At 49.0% G+C, this 16,873-nt stretch overlaps 2 protein-coding genes across 4 annotated transcripts in view; both read right to left on the bottom strand.

Moving 5' to 3' along the window:
• SRSF3 (serine and arginine rich splicing factor 3) overlaps positions 1-16,873 on the bottom strand; it is a 400,608-nt gene that overhangs the window by 293,405 nt on the left and 90,330 nt on the right. The window lies entirely within an intron of this gene.
• Positions 1-16,873, bottom strand: part of PNPLA1 (patatin like phospholipase domain containing 1) — a 71,948-nt gene that overhangs the window by 8,813 nt on the left and 46,262 nt on the right. For all 3 annotated transcript variants that reach the window (XM_050787708.1, XM_050787710.1, XM_050787711.1), the window contains exons 2-6: positions 12,584-12,816; positions 10,732-10,797; positions 9,454-9,663; positions 8,428-8,488; positions 1,043-1,651 (exon numbers count right to left, since the gene is read on the bottom strand). In XM_050787708.1, the coding sequence (XP_050643665.1) occupies positions 1,043-1,651; positions 8,428-8,488; positions 9,454-9,663; positions 10,732-10,797; positions 12,584-12,736 (1,099 nt within the window). In that variant the 5' untranslated portion in view covers positions 12,737-12,816. The remainder of the gene's footprint in view (positions 1-1,042; positions 1,652-8,427; positions 8,489-9,453; positions 9,664-10,731; positions 10,798-12,583; positions 12,817-16,873) is intronic.

The following is a 16,873-nucleotide window of genomic DNA, read 5'->3' as shown; positions in this document are numbered from 1 at the left end:
GGCCAGGCTGGAGTGCAATGGAGCAATCTCGGCTCCCTGTAACCTCCAGCTCCTGGGTTCAAGTGATTATCCTACCTCAGCCTCCCAAGTAGCTGGGATTACAGGCATGCACCACCATGCCTGGTTAATTTTTGTATTTGGTAGAGATGGGGTTTCACCATGTTGATCAGGCTGGTCTTGAATGCCTGTCCTCAGGTGATCCACTCACCTTGGCCTTCCAAAGTGCTGGGATTACAGTTGTGAGTAACCACACCCAGGCCCTGACTGTATTTTTGAGGTTAGTATCCGTGTTATCTCCTCTGCTGAAAGGGAGATTTCCTGAGTAAGGAATTGAGAACAGTTTATCTTTGCAGCCTATATAGTGGTGCTTCTGAAATCATCTGTAGTAGTAAGGAACCAGTTTTTTAAAAATTTCTTTGTAGTCTAACAAACTCGTACTTTTGTGAAATACAATGCAAATAAATTAGTAAAAAATGGTCAAGCTCCAGGATGTTGTGGCAATACCTTAGTGCTACAAACATTTTAAGTGATTACTCTTAATTTCTGCATTCACTCCGTGGTGGGCTAGTAACACACAGTTGAGGGCTGGATTGGTCTGCAGACCACTCTTTGAGTAGCATTGCCCAGCACAGCAGGTTTCACAGTAAAAATCTACTGGCCCAGTGGTCTCAAATGTGAGCAGGCAAAAAAATCACCTGGAGAGCTTGTAAAAAAGACAGGTGGGCCCCCCCTCCAAAGTTGGTGATTTAGTAGGTCTGCAATAGGACCTGAGGATTATAATTTCTAACAAGTTCCCAGGTGATGCTTTTGCTGCGGGTGGGGGGACCACACTTTGAGAAGCACTGCACCAAGGGAATGAACCAATGTCCTTTATACTGCCCCCTTGTGGCGGAATGTCCTCATAATGAACAGAGGCGCTGAAGCTCACTGCTAACTTCATCCATGCACCCCTAGAAAAGCAGTTATCGGCCCTGGTGTCCTTGCTCTCTTGCCGAGGGGCTCCAGGAATGAGAAAGCCATAAGAAGCCAGAAGGGTCCATACCTTGGGGCTGTTCTGGGCCTAGTTCCTCCACAGGTGGCTGAGCAGGGAAGGCTGAAAAAGAACCTCGGGGCGGTGTTTGAGGTGCCCCCACAGTTGAAGGCCCCAGGGATGGCCTGGGTGAAGTGAGTGCCTGAGAGTGTGGGGATCTGGGTGGTGATCCAGACGGTTGTACCTGCTGCTGAGGTGACACAGGTGACAGTCCAGGTGGTGTGCTGGGCAGTGATGAGCCAGGTGTGGAGCTGGGTGGCTTGTGCACAGCTGGGAATGATACAGGTGGCATGTTAGTTGGAGAAAGTGGCGTTGAAGAGGCCAGTGGCTGCGCAGGTGGCTGCTCAAGTGGAGAGACTGGTGCTGAAACAGGTGACTCGCATGTGGATTCAAGTGTCTGCACAGGTGGGGACACAGGCGGACTGTGGCCGCCCCTTCCATCCCCTTTGGGAACCCACTCCGTGTGAGGTCGTGGGGCTCCTTCCAGACTGGCCTGCTGTGCTTGAAGGCTTGGTTGACTGCGTTCAGGGCACTCATTGCCAAGGGCGAGTTCTATCTGGCAGTACACTTCCACCCGGGGGAAAATCACTCTCTTGGAGGGAGAATTAAGATAAACAGCATCTAGGAGAAACAACAGCATGGGGTGTTACTCAGCCCAGGCAGCAGCATGGCTTTTGCGAAAATGGTTTCTTGAGTTATTTTCCTAAACAGGATCAGTGCTTTTCAAAGGTCTTTCTGTACTTACTTGAATTTATCGCGAGTGAAAACAAACGTGATGGTTCCTGGCACTTACGGTGTAGTGTGGGGGAGCAGGCGTTGCCCACCCAAATCATCTAGAGTTTCAGCTGAGGCAAGTGCAGGAAGAGAGGAGTGTGGTGCTGTGAGAGACGGCAGGTCATCTGAGGGACTGGCAGTGAGCAGAGATATGAAGGGCACGTGGCCCAGGATGGTCAGGGCGGGGTGGTGAGGGTGTTTCAGCAGAGGGAACAGCACACACAAAGGCCACAAAGTTTGAGGACACTCCAGGTGGTGGGGGCCTGAAAGGTCAGTGTGGGGTGAGGGGACCATGCTGGGGGAGGAGGCTGAGGAGGCAGCAGGGGCCAGACCATGTCAGGGCTGTAGGCAGCAGCTAAGATCCTTGGTTTTCATGGCAAGCATTATTGTAGCACGACTTTTAGGCAGGGGAGGCAACCAGCTGAGGCTGGTTCTGAGAAGGTCACTGTGGTTGTAAGACTCTTGAGAAAGGTAAAAGGGTTGCTTGAGTCTGAAGCTGAAGCTTCAGTGAGCCATGATTGCGCCACTACACTCCAGCTTGGGTGACAGAGTGAGACCCTGTCTCAAAAACGATGGGTGGGGGAGGGGCATTTATCTAGACCATACAACAGCCCTTAAATAAGAAAACAAATAATTCAGTTTTTAAAATGTGTAAAAGAGCCAACTGAAAGGGCTCTCGATGGCCAAAGCTGGAACAATTTGAGGAAAAAGATAAAGTAGTATTGAATAATAACCCAAAGTATAACATAACCGTGAATCTATACTGATATAAACATATGATTACCTAAGTAAGTAAATCAGGGAGAAGAGAGAAAGCTCCCCTGCAGAAGAATTCTAAATAATTTGTGTAGATACTTGACCCTTTAGGGAGTAGAGCATAACTTCTCACTCCTTAAGTATGAGCTGTGCACAGTGACTTTCTTCTAAAGACTGCAGTAAGGATAGAGGGAGAAAGAGTACTTTACAATGGAGAAACCCAATGGACGCTACCTCAGTCAGGTGGTCACAGTCAACGTCCGCAGGGATACGTCACGTTGGCAGCATGTGCCTGTGAGGTAATGCAATGTGAATGGCACCTTACCTCTGTGGTCTCCTCCCCAGAATTCACAACCCCAGCCTAATCATGAGAAAAACATCAGACAAACCCCAACTGAGGGACATTCTACAAAATACCTGACCGATAGTCAACTCTGTCAAGGTCATCAAGAATAAGAAAAATCTCTGTAATCCCAGCACTTTGGGAGGCTGAGGCGGGTGGATCACGAGGTCAGGAGATCAAGACCATCCTGGCTAACATGGTGAAACCCCGTCTCTACTAAAAATACGAAAAACTAGCTGGGCATGGTGGCGGATGCCTGTAGTCCCAGCTAACATGGTGAAACCCCGTCTGGCTAACATGGTGAAACCCCGTCTCTACTAGAAATACAAAAAACTAGCCGGGCATGGTGGCGGATGCCTGTAGTCCCAGCTACTCGGGAGGCTGAGGCAGGAGAATGGCGTGAACCCAGGAGGCGGAGCTTGCAGTGAGCTGAGATCACACCACTGCACTCCAGCCTGGGCGACAGAATGAGACTCTGTCTCAAAAAAAAAAAAAAAAGAATAAGAAAAGTCTGAGAAACTGTTATAGGCAAGAGGAACCCTAGGAGATGTGACAATGAAATGTAATATGATCCCTGGGTGAGGGTTCTTGGAACAGAAAAACGAATTAGGTAAAAACTAAGAAAACCTGAATAAGCAATGGCTCTTACTTAAAAATATATCAAGACTGGTTCGTAAGTTGTAACAAATGTACTGGACTGAATACCATGGTATGTATGTATCATTCTGTAACATATAACAGATGTGAAACAAACACCCTGTATTATTTTCACAAGTTATCCATAAATCTAAAACTACCCTAAAAACACAAAGCTTATTAAGAGTCTAGGTGAGAAATGTGCAAAAGAGTGGAACGAATGCTTCACCAAAGAAGATCTATGGCAGGCAAATAGGCAAATGAAAAGATGCTCAAAGTCATTAGTCATTAGGGGAATGCAAATTAAAACCACAATATGTTACTGACATGCACCTCTTAGAAGGGCTAGAATGAAACATTCTGAGCATTAATTAAAAAGACCAAAAGTTGGCCCTGCACGGTAGCTCAAGCCTGTAATCCCAGCACTTTGGGAGGCTGAGACGGGCGGATCACGAGGTCAGGAGATCGAGACCATCCTGGCTAACCCGGTGAAACCCTGTCTCTACTACAAAATACAAAAAAAACTAGCCGGGCGAGGTGTTGGGCGCCTGTAGTCCCAGCTACCCGGGAGGCTGAAGCAGGAGAATGGCGTGAACCCAGGAGGCGGAGCTTGCAGTGAGCCGAGATCTGGCCACCGCACTCCAGCCTGGGCAACAGAGCGAGACTCCGTCTCAAAAAAAAAAAAAAAAAAAAAAAAAGACCAAAAGTTTTGGAGGAATGGGAATGCTCATCCACTGTTGGTAGGAATGAAACATGGTACAACTGCTTTGGGAAACCATTTGGCAGTTTATTAAAAAGTCAAACATGTATTCTGATTATATATCCAAAAGAATTGAAATAGCATCTGGAAGAGACATGTATACATCCATGGGCACTGCAGCATTATCCACAATAGCCGAAAGATGGAAGCAACCCCAGTGTCCCTTGTCAGATGGATGGACAAAGAAAACGTGGAATATATTTAGCTTTAAAAAGGAAGAAAATCGGCTGGGCGCAGGGGCTCACGTTTGTAATCACAGCACTTTGGGAGGCCAAGGCGGGCGGATCATGAGGTCAGGAGATCGAGACCATCCTGGCCAAATGGTGAAACCCCATCTCTACTAAAAACACAAAAATTAGCTGGACGTGGTGGCATGTACCTGTAGTCTCAGGTACTTAGGAAGCTGAGGCTGGAGAATCGCTTGAACCCAGGAGGCATAGGTTGCAATGAGCCGAGATCGTGCCACTGCCTGGGCAACAGAGCGAGACTCCGTCTCAAAAAAGGAAGAAAATCCTGTCACATGCTACAGCTGCAACATGGATGAACCTTGAGGCCATTATGTTAGGTGAAATAAGCCAGTCACAAAAAGACAAATACCACATGATTCCATTTATATGAGGTACCTAGTGTAGTCAAAACCATCAGCATAGAAAGTGGAATGGCGGTTGCTGGGGGCTGGAGGAAGACAAAAGGGGGAGTTGTTGATCAATGTGTGTAAAGGTTCAGTTTTGCAAGATGAAAACATTCTAGAGATCTGCTGCACAACAATATGAACATAGTTAACACAACTGAACTACGTGCTTAAAATTTGTTATGTGTTTTTTTACCACGATTAAAATATTTGTGGATGTATGTTAAACATGCATGTACGACGCAATCCCGTCATTCCATTTCTAGGTATTTACCCAAGAGAAATGAAAGCATATGTCCACACCAAGACTCATGTATGAGTGTTCACAGCAGCTTTATCCATAATAGCCCAAATCTGGAAATGACCTAAATGTCCATCAACAGGGGAATGGGTAAATGGGCTGTGGCATATGCGTACAGTGGTATATTCAACTCTTTTGGTAGGTGAGCTGTGGTACATTCATACAGTGGCACGGAACGTAATAAGGAACAAACTATTTATACATTCAACAACATGGATGAATCTCAAAATAATTATGCAGAGTGAAATAATTCAGATTTTAAAAAAAGAGTTCACATTGTAGTGAATTAATCTGTGATGGCAGAAAGCAGATCGGGGTTGCTTGGGAAAGGCAGGGGGTGAGGGAAGGTGGGAGGGATCATGAAAGGGCATGAGGAAATTTTGGGGATGACGAATTATTCACTATCTTAATTGTGGTGATGGTTTCACAGGGGTGTGTGTGTGTGTGTGTGTGTGTGTGTGTGTGTGTGTACAGAGAGGGAGACACTTACCAAACTGTGAGAGGGAAGAAGGGAGTCGGGGAGGAAGGCGGAAAAGAGGTTTGGCCAGGCATGCCTGAATGCCGGATGGATATTTTAGACATGGCATCCTCTGAGCTCCAACCTCACTCAGCACCCACGTTCATACATCTGTGTGGGGAATGCGGATTTTCAAGCACGCCAGCGTGCACTGCCCTTCCCTTTGGCAGGAGGCCGCTGCCAGGATGGGCCGAGTGTAGAGAGAGTGGCTTGCCTGGCAGCAGGAGTAATTAATTCTCCTCCCTTGGGTGGGAGGAGAAAGAGGTTGTGAGAATGTGAGCTGAGAAATGGAGGGTGACACCTTTTGGGGTATAGTTTCCTACTGGAGGTGACCCCCCACCCAGAAAGGAGCCTGAGGGAGGCCAGGCGGACTCCCATTTTCTGTTCCCAGATGGCAGGTAGGGATAAGGGTGTGGCTCTGGAGACCAACTGCAATTTCTCAGTATGTGTCAGTAGTTCCTGTTCACATCTGATGCAGGGAGAAAAATCCACTCCCACCAAATCCAAGAGGACTGAGGTGGTGGAGGTGAAATCTGTGCTGAAAAAGCCGTGCCGTACACTGGCAAATTGGAAGAGGAAGCAAAAATAGTTGGTAGTCAGCACGAGACCATTTCTCCCTTAGGAGTTGTATCTGTTCCTACTTGGAGTGATTCCAGGGCCATTGAAGAAACCTGCCCCATCCATATACTGGCTCAATTCTGGGGGCGGATTCCTGAAGTGCCACCATCAGGTTTCACCCTGCAGTAGGCTGGACTGACCGTGGCTAGGACTCAGCACGTCTCATGAGAGCTACCATTTATTTGAGCATTGTGCTAAGGTCTTGTGGCTTCGCTCCTTTAATCTTCGAAATAAAACCATAAGGTTCCATGATTAGGCCCCTTTTACAGATGAGGAAACTGAGGCCCCAGGAGATTAATTACCTGCTCAAGATCACACAGTTAGTAAGTGTCAGGAGCTAGGATCTAAACCCCCTTTTTCATAGGTTAGGAAACCAAGCCTTAGAGAGGGGAAGCGATTATCCGGAGGTCACACAGCTATGGGTGAGGTGGGGGCCTAGAGCTACTTGCCTCTAGAGCCCAGGTTTTCTCCATCCTGCTCTCCTATCTGTCCAGCCTGTCCACCCCCCTTGTTGGGAGAAAGGACCCAGGAGAAAGCAGAGACAGGATAAGGGGAGTTTGGGAAGCAGGAAGGAATTTTGAAGAAGGGAAAAATAAGTGAACACCTCCTAGGAAGAAAATCTCATCCAACCCCTTAATCTCACCCACAGAGTATTTTTTAAAGCTACATACACAAAAAGTTTACCACAGAATTACTCATAATCACAAACATTTGGAAACTCAAAGGAATGATCAAGCAAATTTTTCTGTACAGCTATGATGGAATATTATACAACTGCCAAAAAAGACAGTCACAAAGACGTGTGGCAACAAGGAAAATGCTTCTGATGTAACATTAGGTAAACCCTTTGATCTAGTGATCCTTTTTTCTGAAAATAATTGATTCTAAATATGGCAAAGCTTTTGTTGATTTCTTTCTTTTTTTAAAGACAGGGTCTTGCCTGTAATCCCAGCACTTTGGGAAGCCCAGAAGGGTGGATCATGAGGTCAGGAGATCGAGACCATCCTGGATAACACAGTGAAACCCCATCTCTACTACAAAAATACAAAAAACTAGCCGGGTGTGGTGGCGGGCACCTGTAGTCCCAGCTACTCGGGAGGCTGAGGCAGGAGAATGGCGTGAACCCAGGAGGCGGAGCTTGTGGTGAGCTGAGATCCGGCCACTGCACTCCAGCCTGGGTGACAGAGCGAGACTCCTTCTCAAAAAAAAAAAAAAAAAAAAGATGGGTCTCACTCTGTCGCCCAGAGTGGAGTGCCGTGGTGCAGTCATGGCTTGCTGCCGCCTTGACCTCAAGTAGCTTGGGCTATAAGCATGTGCCACCATACCCAGTTAATTGTTTAATTTCTTGTAGAGATGGGAGTCTCACAATTGCCCAGGCTGGTCTCAAATTCCTGGGCTCAAGTGATCCTCCTGCCTTGGCTTCCTAAAGTGCTGAGATTACAGGCATGAGCCACCACATCCAGTCTTGTTCATTTCTTGTAACAAAGATGTTTGCCATGGAGTTAGCACATAAAAGACATGTCATTGGAATTGTTTCTTCCACCCTGATAAAGCACAGAGAATATATAGGTGGAGGGACCACCATTTCAAACCTACACAGGGCAAAGGCTCTTCTCTGTGATTTGCTGGTCACTCAGAGTCTTACGCAAATATAAACTAGTGACATCCAGTTCTACCTTAATAATGCAATTTTACTGGAAAGAGAATAAAGTGGAAGAGAATGAAATGACATGAAAATGGAATTCTCCAGGGAGATCTGAACTCTGGATTTCCTAAATAGAGTTTTTACATTCATAAACATACATGTACAACTGTCCTAGACACTGTGCCCTTAGTTAACCCCAAAGCCCCCTTTACATGGAGATCCTATTTTCTAGACCCAGCGGTCTGGGCTGGGTGATGCAGCCTGTTAGATCCCCACCCCCATTTCCAGCTCTCCCAGGTGAAGGGCATCTCCAGGTCACAAATTTGGGGGGAATATTCCTCCACTCAGCCCTTCTACGGTTTGAACTGTCCCTACCCTCCAACACTGCCCTTGCCTGGGGCCCCACCGGTACTTACTCAGTCGCCTCAAGTACAAAACTGCATCCTCGTACCCTCGGTAGTAGTAATCGTGCAGGATCTGGGGGCGGGGCACCGGGAGAATAACCAAGGCTGCGGTGATGAAGGAAGCCACAGTTCCCCTGACCCAGGGCTGCTACTCCCATTGCTCTTGAACTTTATTTGATGGACTTTTCAAAACATACCCATCCAGTGTCCCATCCCTCACTATCTACTAAGAAGAATTGGGGAGCAATTCCTGGTCACACGCCCCAGTGATGCTGCGTTCATGAGTGACACTATTCATGGTGGATCCTCAGCCTCCCCTGGGCAGGAAAGTGTTGGGTGCTCATGGCAGAACCAGATGAGGTGCATTGGGGCCATATGAAGAGCAAAGTTTGGAGCCTGAGTTCAGGTCTCTGGGCTGCCCCTTATTGGCTGTGTTGCTCTCACCTCTCACAGCCTCAATTTCTTCATCTACAAAATGGGGACAGCAATAATATTGGTCACAGAGGATGCTAGAGGATTACATGAGGTATTACCCACAAAGCCTTTTCTGTAAAGGGCCAGATAGTAAATACTTATTTTGGGCTTTGCTGGCCACATGCAGTCTCTGCCTAATGTTCTTTTTCTTTTTCTTCTTTTTTTCCCCCATAACTCTCTAAAAATGGAAACCCCTTTCTTAGCTCACAGGCTGTACAAAAACAAGCCATAGGCTGGATATGGCCCGTGGGCTGCAGTTTGCCGACCCTTGCTTTGGTACATGAACTGTCTGAGTGGAAGGGTTCAGTTAATATTTCTATCAGCACTTCTGACATCATCTCGCTTTACAGGGGAGAACATTGAAGCCGGAAGAGCTTAAGGCACTTGTTCAAGGTCACATAGCTAGTTAGAAGCAAGGCCAGTAGGCAGGTCTAGGAGGAAGTTTAAGGGATCATTTGAGGGGAGGAGACTCAGATGGAACTTGAGTGGGCCCCAGTGGCTCTCTAACCCCACCCCTAGTCCCTGGTACCTTCCCCTACTCCCCAGACCCCTCCTGCCTCTCACCACCAGGTCCGGGGGGAACAATGCATGGGTCATCCTGGCGATGTTCTCCAGGGAGAACTGGAAGGAGCAGTTGAACATGCGAAAGTCGTGGAAGATGGCGGGGCAGTCCCGGGGACAGATGTCCTGCTGCCCACTGAAGGTGGAGATGGTGATGGCGTCGGTCCAGAAGGCGCAGGGCTGCATGCCTGTGAAGCCCCCATCAATGTACCTCTGTGTGGGGCAGAGTGAGAAATGCTCACCTGGGGCCAGAGTTCTCAGCCCCACTCGGAGTACCTCAAAATGGCCCATAGGACATGGTACCAGCTTCAAGGGCCCATCAAGGAAGGTCCAGAAGACCCTTCGGGATAAGCCTGGAGATGGAGGTCCTGGTGGGTGTGTGGTGTGCCCCTGGTCACTTGGTGAGTCCGCACTGGCCTCTGGACTCCCAGCCTGGTGCTCTGTCCTGCACTGATCCTCCCTCCGCTATCTTAGTGGTGCTGAGACTGGGGCTCCCAGGGCTCGTGTGCAGGGGACCCATACTCTGGGTAAAGCAGGAGACGTGCCCCTCTGCCACAGCCCCACCACCTGTTCACCCACAAGCCCCGTCCTTTCTGGGGCTTCTGTTTTCTCACCTATGAATGAAGGATGATAAATACTGAGGCTCTAACTCTCAGGCTGGCTGACGTGCAATACGGGCTCCATCTACTACCTGAATCCTAGTCTCTGGCCCTAACTTTCTCTGCATATAAAATGAGGAAGGGGCATGAGCTAGACCATCACTACTCAGAGTGTGGCCCACCCACCAGCAGCATGGGCAGCACCTGAGGCTGGTTAGGAGCGGATCCTCAGGCCCTGCCGCAGATCGCCTGGATCAGAACTTGTGTAGTTTTACGAGACCCCGAGTGATTCACGGGCACATTAAAGTCTGTAAGGCCCTGGCCTAAAGGGCCTCAGAAAACATCCTCATCATTTGAGGTTCCAGGTCCCAGCGCTTCAGGGTCCACCTCCTCTGTTCCGAGAAGTCTGAAAAAGCCTGCCAAGCCTATGGAGCCTTGATTTGCCGGGCTCGGCAGTGGGTAGGCGGATCCAGAGAGGAGCCCACCCCAGCTGGAGAAGTTCATCTTAAAGACCCAGAAAGCCATCTACATTGGGAATTCTGAGTAACAACACGAGAAATTCTCCAACTCTAGGTCCTCCCACTGCATTCTGAGACCACCCTCCTGCTCCCCCAGGTGTGAGTCACAGGGACCCGAGGTCCCCTGGATCCCGGTTCACCCCTCACCATGCTGGAGCACTCACCACACCGCGGTAAGTCGGGGGGATGAGGCCGCAGTACACGGGGACGAAGCAGCTGCAGTATAGGGCCTGTATGGAGAGAACAGGGCTGAGATGCCGGAGGCCCAGGGGGCGGGGTGGGGACGGCTCGTCTGTCCGCTGCTGGGCCATCCACCACCAGGCCGGACCTCCTTAAATCCTAAGTGAAGGTGCCGCATTGGGAAGCAAAGCTCCGAGTTCAATTCCTGGCCTGGTCCTCACTAATGGGGTCCTTGGTAACCTACTTGGTCCGTCTGGCCCTGACATCCCAGCATTAAAGTGGGAGGGGGTCCTCAATAGCTTCAGGGTTCCTTCTGATGCTGAACTTTCATGAATCCAGTGGGATTCAACAACCACTAATGTGTGTCAGCAAAGGAGGCTGAGAGGCCCACCCTTGGGAGTGCTCTACAGGGGGGAGTGAGCAAGTGGGTGACGGTGCAGTGGGGTGACAGGGGCTTGGTGGAGGTGAGCATGGGCACTGTGGCTCCACAAGAGGGGTGCAGGCAGGGTGGGAGGGGATGAAGGCAAGTGCCCTGGCAGGAGGGACTGGGTTTCAGCAGCAGGCAAAGCAGCATAGGAAGGAGGGAGGGGATCCCGGGCAGAGGGAGCGGCAGGTAGGAAGGCCCAGAGGTCTGGCTTGTGTGTGGTTTGCTAGGGTTGGCATGGTAGGAATGGAAGGTGGCAGAGAGGGCCGGGGAGAGAAAACTGCAGCAGTGGGCGATGAAGTCGGAACGGGGGTGGGGGTGAGGAGGCAGATCTGGAAGAGCCGGCTGCTGATAAACCCAGGGGGCCATGAGGAGTGGAGGAGGTGTCCGTGCACACTGCCTATTAATCCCTCATCCCCAGGATTACTGCCAGGCCAGTATGGGATGCAGATGGGGAGGCAAAGGCCCTGTATGTGGGGAAGGAAGGAGAGTAGAGATGTGGGGTGGAGGCCATGCAGCTTGACCCCTTTGTCCCGAAAGACAATGGGACCTATCTGCAGCCCTCTCCAGCAATCATTGTTCATAACTAAAGTTCATATTAATGAGCTTAGGGCAGTGCACTCAGGATTAGCATGCACTTTTCTTTTTTTTTTTTTTTTTTTTGAGACGGAGTCTCGCTCTGTGGCCCAGGCTGGAGTGCAGTGGCCGGATCTCAGCTCACTGCAAGCTCCGCCTCCCGGGTTCATGCCATTCTCCTGCCTCAGCCTCCCGAGTAGCTGGGACTACAGGCGCCCGCCACCTCGCCCGGCTAGTTTTTTGTATTTTTTTAGTAGAGACGGGGTTTCGCCGTGTTAGCCAGGATGGTCTCAATCTCCTGACCTCGTGATCCGCCCGTCTCGGCCTCCCAAAGTGCTGGGATTACAGGCTTGAGCCACCGCGCCCGGCCTAGCATGCACTTTTCTAAGAGATAACTGATTTGGTAGTAATTCAATCCCTTATCAAGGGCCACTGGAAGTGAGGAGGCAGAAAGGGGGCATGGGGGCCCGTCTCCCCTGACTGTTCTCACAAACTGTGAGTAATTCAGAGAGGACGCAGGGCAGCCCAGCCTGGAAGGCCCTGAAAGAGCCCCGGGCCCTCTGCAGGTCACACCTGGGCCTCTGGGAAGCTTCAGACAGGACGGACGTGAAGGCCAAAGCATTGAGGGTGGTGGTCAAGCCTGGTTTGTCCTGGGCTTCTGTGTCCATCTCATCTAACACTGCACCTTGCACAGGGAGACACTGGGGGCATGAAGCAAGGGAAGGACTAGGGAAGTGAGGCAGATGGGTGAGGCATCGGGCTGGGTGGTGGAGAGAGAGCAGGAGCAGCCCTCCCACGCCCCCTCTTTGGCCCTCCCTCCCTCCCAGCCCCCTTGCCTCAATGAGCTCCTCCTTGGACGTGAACTCTGAAACCACCACACTCTCCCCGTCCGTGAAGCGGGTGAGGCTCACATGGAGCTTTCCCGTGGTGACCTTGTAGGAGTCCTCGGGCAGGACCCGGTACAGAAACTGCCTCATCATCTGCACCATCTTGCAGGACGGGGACAAGGGCCCCAGGAAGGATTTCTTCACCTCGGCCACACCCACATTGAGGACTCTGAGGTACTCATCTGCAAAGGAAGCAGAGAAGAGGGGGTGGTCGGCGCCACCCAGTGGCCAGGGGCCAAGGGAGGTCTAGGGTGGTTTCTCCAACTCATCCAACAAATGGGGAAACCTAGAATTCGGGAGCTGGGAAAGCCCCAGGAATCGGCCTGCTGTCCCGCACATGAGGAAAGCAAGACACTGAGGAAGGAAGTCGCTGGCTCCAGAGAGCCCAGAGCTAGGCGATGGTGGAGCTGGACCCAGGCGTCCTGACCTTTGTCCAGGAGTTGCTACGTGACAGACACCTTCTTATCAACAGCTAAAGGAACACTTTACCCCAACCCCAAATAGCTTTCCGCAACTTCTTGTCACTCTGCCTGGAAGTCCACTGCCAGACCACAGTTCTGGGATCCTGTATGAGATTCCTATGAAAACACTGGTGCAGTTGGAAGCTGTTCCCAAGTGATGCCCTGGGATACTTGCTTTGTGCCCATTGAGTCTGTGGGCAGGGAGGGGGTGCTGGCCTTGGGCCGGTGAATCACGTGGAGGAGGTGAACTTTGTCTTGAAACCATTGCGTCACCTTTCCTTTATGGCCCTGGTCCAGGTCTGAGAGGGAGATGACCCTGAGATATGGAGTACGTAAGGCTCGCCTGTGCCATGTGCTCAGAGGGCAGATGTGCTATTCAGGGTGGCAGAACAGGGTGTAATGTTCCCCACCCCAAGTCCCCAGAATCCCACCAGGGAAGTCTGTGTTGTCAGCTTAATAAGAAATGATAACTTGCTTAATTCCCACAACAATACTGGGAGATAGGTATTTCTATCTTCCTTTTACTGATCAGGAAACTGAGGCTCAGATAGGTAATATAACTTTCCCAGGGTCAGCGTCAGCCAGTTAGTAAGTGGATAAAGTTAGCATTTCAACCTAGGTTGTGTGACCCCAGAGCCTGGGCTCCTTCTACTACGCTAAGCCAAAAGCTTCTTCTGGAGCTGAGCCCACACCTACTTTTTGCTGACCACTGCTCATCTCTACCCTGTGCAAGCCTTTGGGAAAATCAGGAGTGAAGATAGCTCTGGAAAGGATTGCTAACTTTTTTAAACAAACATTTATTTGTAAAACATGCTGTAATACGCTATAGTGAAGAACTTTCTTATAGTTAGTGTCATGTAGCAATGGCTACAAGGGAAGCTGTGTGGTCATGAGTTTTCCGCCATGGGAGGTAACCAGGCAGAGGCTGGATAAGTACCTCTGTCAGAGAGTTTATCAAAAAGATTCCTGCATGAGTGGTAGGGCTAGGATTCCTTCCAGTTTTGAGATTCTGGGATTCTCACAGGCACCTCGCAATACATCTGGGAAGTAATCAGTGTGCTTTACTCGCCTATTTATAAACAGAGCAGCTGAGACACAGAGCGGTTAAGTGATTTGCCCAAAGTCACATGGCAATTTGGGGACAAGCCAAAACTAAGGACGCCCTACTCCTCTTGTATTTTACAGTTTACAGATTATTCACCCCAGTCCTGGAGGTAAGATAAGAAGCTTCAGCACCATTTTACAGATGCAGAAACTCACACAGAGAAAAGGTAAGTGTCTTGCCTGAGGTCAGGCAGCCAGGCAGTGATTTTTCTGACTCCATACCCCACCTTCTTTCCCTGGGATTTGGACTGATCTCAGGAATGAAGAGGCTGAGCAAGCCTGGATTGCCATGGTGACAGCCTTTTTTTTTTTTTTTTTTTCCAACCTTCAGAATTACACCTGCTTATGTGTAGTAGGGACCGCCCTGAGCAATGGAGCATCATAGCTGTTACCCTCCTACAGGGGAGGGTGCTCCTGGGAGGCAGAAAGGCCCTACAGTTTTAGTAAGGTTAGACTTACCATGTGCCAACAGTGGTAAACAGTGTCTGCCCTCAAGGGAGGGCAGAGGCTAACCCACTCACAGGTGATGCAGCAACTGCTCATTTGGATACCAAGGTGTTGGATCACTGAGGTCTCGCCCATAAGACCAGCCGGGATGGGGAGTCAAGCCGGGGCAGGGAATTCTTAGTGACCAGCTTAACACCTTGCAAGGGTCAATGGCTTTTCCCATGATGCCTGGGAGCCAGGAATGCCTGATCTCCCAGCAGAAGCCACCCCTGGGAGGGAAGCAAGGAAATTTGTTCTTATTACAAAACTCAGACATGCTCATTATGGAAAAACTTTTAAAAATGCAGATAAGCAGAAAAAAAATAAAATGTCTTGGAATCCCTCCTCCTAGTGACTAACATTTGGTCTGTCTCCTTAAACTATATATTTTATTTTTATTCATACTTATAAAGGGTCATGCAATACATACTATTTGTAATTTGCTTCTTTCACTTAATCTGTTGTGAATGTTTTTCCAGGTCAACAAATATTCATTTATAACCTAATTTGTTTTTTCAAATAAGGTTTTGTTCTGTCACCCAAGCTGGACACCATGATAGCTCACTGCACCCTGGAATGCCTGGCTCAAGCAATCCTCTCACCTCAGCCTCCTGAGTAGCTGAGATTACAGGCATGTGCCACCATACCCAGCTAACTTTTTTATTTTTGTAAAAATAGGGTCTCATTATGTTGCCCAGGCTGGTCTTGAACTCCTGGTCTCAAGCAATCCTTCCACTTTGGTCTCCCAAAGTGCTGGGATTATAGGCATGAACCACTGCACCCAGCCTATACTCTAATATTAAAAGCAGTATGGAAAACTGTTGTAAGGTTATACCATTATTTATTGATCAGGAAACCAAGAGTGGTTGGCTATTTAGTTTGTTTCATTGCTTTTCTAAATAAATGATGCAATGAACAATCTCATGCTAACTTCTTTATCCATATACTTATTTTCCTTAGGATAAATTCCTAGATGTGAGAATGCTAGGTCAAAGGCATGCATATTTAAAGTCTTATAATGTTTACTTTAATGGTGGCTTTAGTATATTATTCATCTACAGTCAACTCACCTATTCAGTGGTGGGAGTGGGTGACAGGAACAAAACATGGGACAAAATAATGGAAACAGTGTCGACATTCCAAAGTACTGACATCTGAAAATGGTGCTATCTGGAAATTAGCAATGCTCTAGCCAGTCATGTAGCCTGGGAGGAAGAGGGCAGGAAGTTGTCTGATACTCTCAGTCTAGCTCTGCTGCTGCTGGCTGAAGCCACACACCAAAAGATACTGTTAGCTCTGCATCTTCTTAGTTCTCTCCAGGTGTGTGTGTGTGTGGGGGTGTGTGTATGTGTGCGTGTTCCTGTCTGTCTTCAAAGTCTCTGTCTTTCTCTGTGTCTCTCTTTGTCTCTGTCTCTGTCTATCTCTCTCCTTTCTCTCTCGCCCAGCAACTAATCTGGTTAAACAAATCTATGCTAGTAGAAAGTTAAGTGTTAAGCATAGCAATTGCTGGGTGCTGAGAGAGGGGATAAATTTAGCTTACTTCTTTATGTATTACCATATTTTCCAGCACCTTCTCCCATTTAAAGGCCTCCTTCCGAGCTGCATGCTGCCAGGCTCTGAGACACAGAGTCCCATACTAACCACAGCAAGGTTATTAGAAGCAGCACCGCAGACCCAATGTGTCCTGATCAGGGTACTCAAGGTTGACTGTTCCCACCCCTCAGCCCACCCTAGGCACATCCACTTCTGCTCAGAGGAGGGGTTTCTCTGAGGGCAAATCTGGTTCTCCTCCTCCTCTCACAATAGCCTATCAGTGAGCTTTGCCCATACAAAGGTCTTCAGAAACCTCCCCTGAGGGCTGGAAATTCCTCCAGGGCAGAGATGGGCCATAATCTATGCCCATCAAGCCTCTCAGTATGTGAACAAAGGAATACAAAAACCTGAGAGCAATGGAGATGCCCCCAAGGAAGAGCTACTTGACTTAATTACCCAATAAAAGCTTGAAGGCAAGATCATCCCAGATAGATGGGTAGACAGCAGAGTTAACAATATTGATTAGTGTGGTCAGCTCACCAGGTTTTATGAGTCTAATGTGCCAAGAAAAATAAGTAAATAAGATGCTGGGTCAATGCTGGGTGTGGTGGTTCATGCCTGTAATCCCAGCACATTGGGAAGATGAGATGGGAGG

The sequence above is a fragment of the Macaca thibetana genome, chromosome 4 (assembly GCF_024542745.1).
Source record: "Macaca thibetana thibetana isolate TM-01 chromosome 4, ASM2454274v1, whole genome shotgun sequence".
NCBI classification, from domain to species: domain Eukaryota; kingdom Metazoa; phylum Chordata; class Mammalia; order Primates; family Cercopithecidae; genus Macaca; species Macaca thibetana.
The sequence above is the reverse complement of the archived record's forward strand: the minus strand, read 5'-3'. Positions and strand labels throughout refer to the sequence as shown.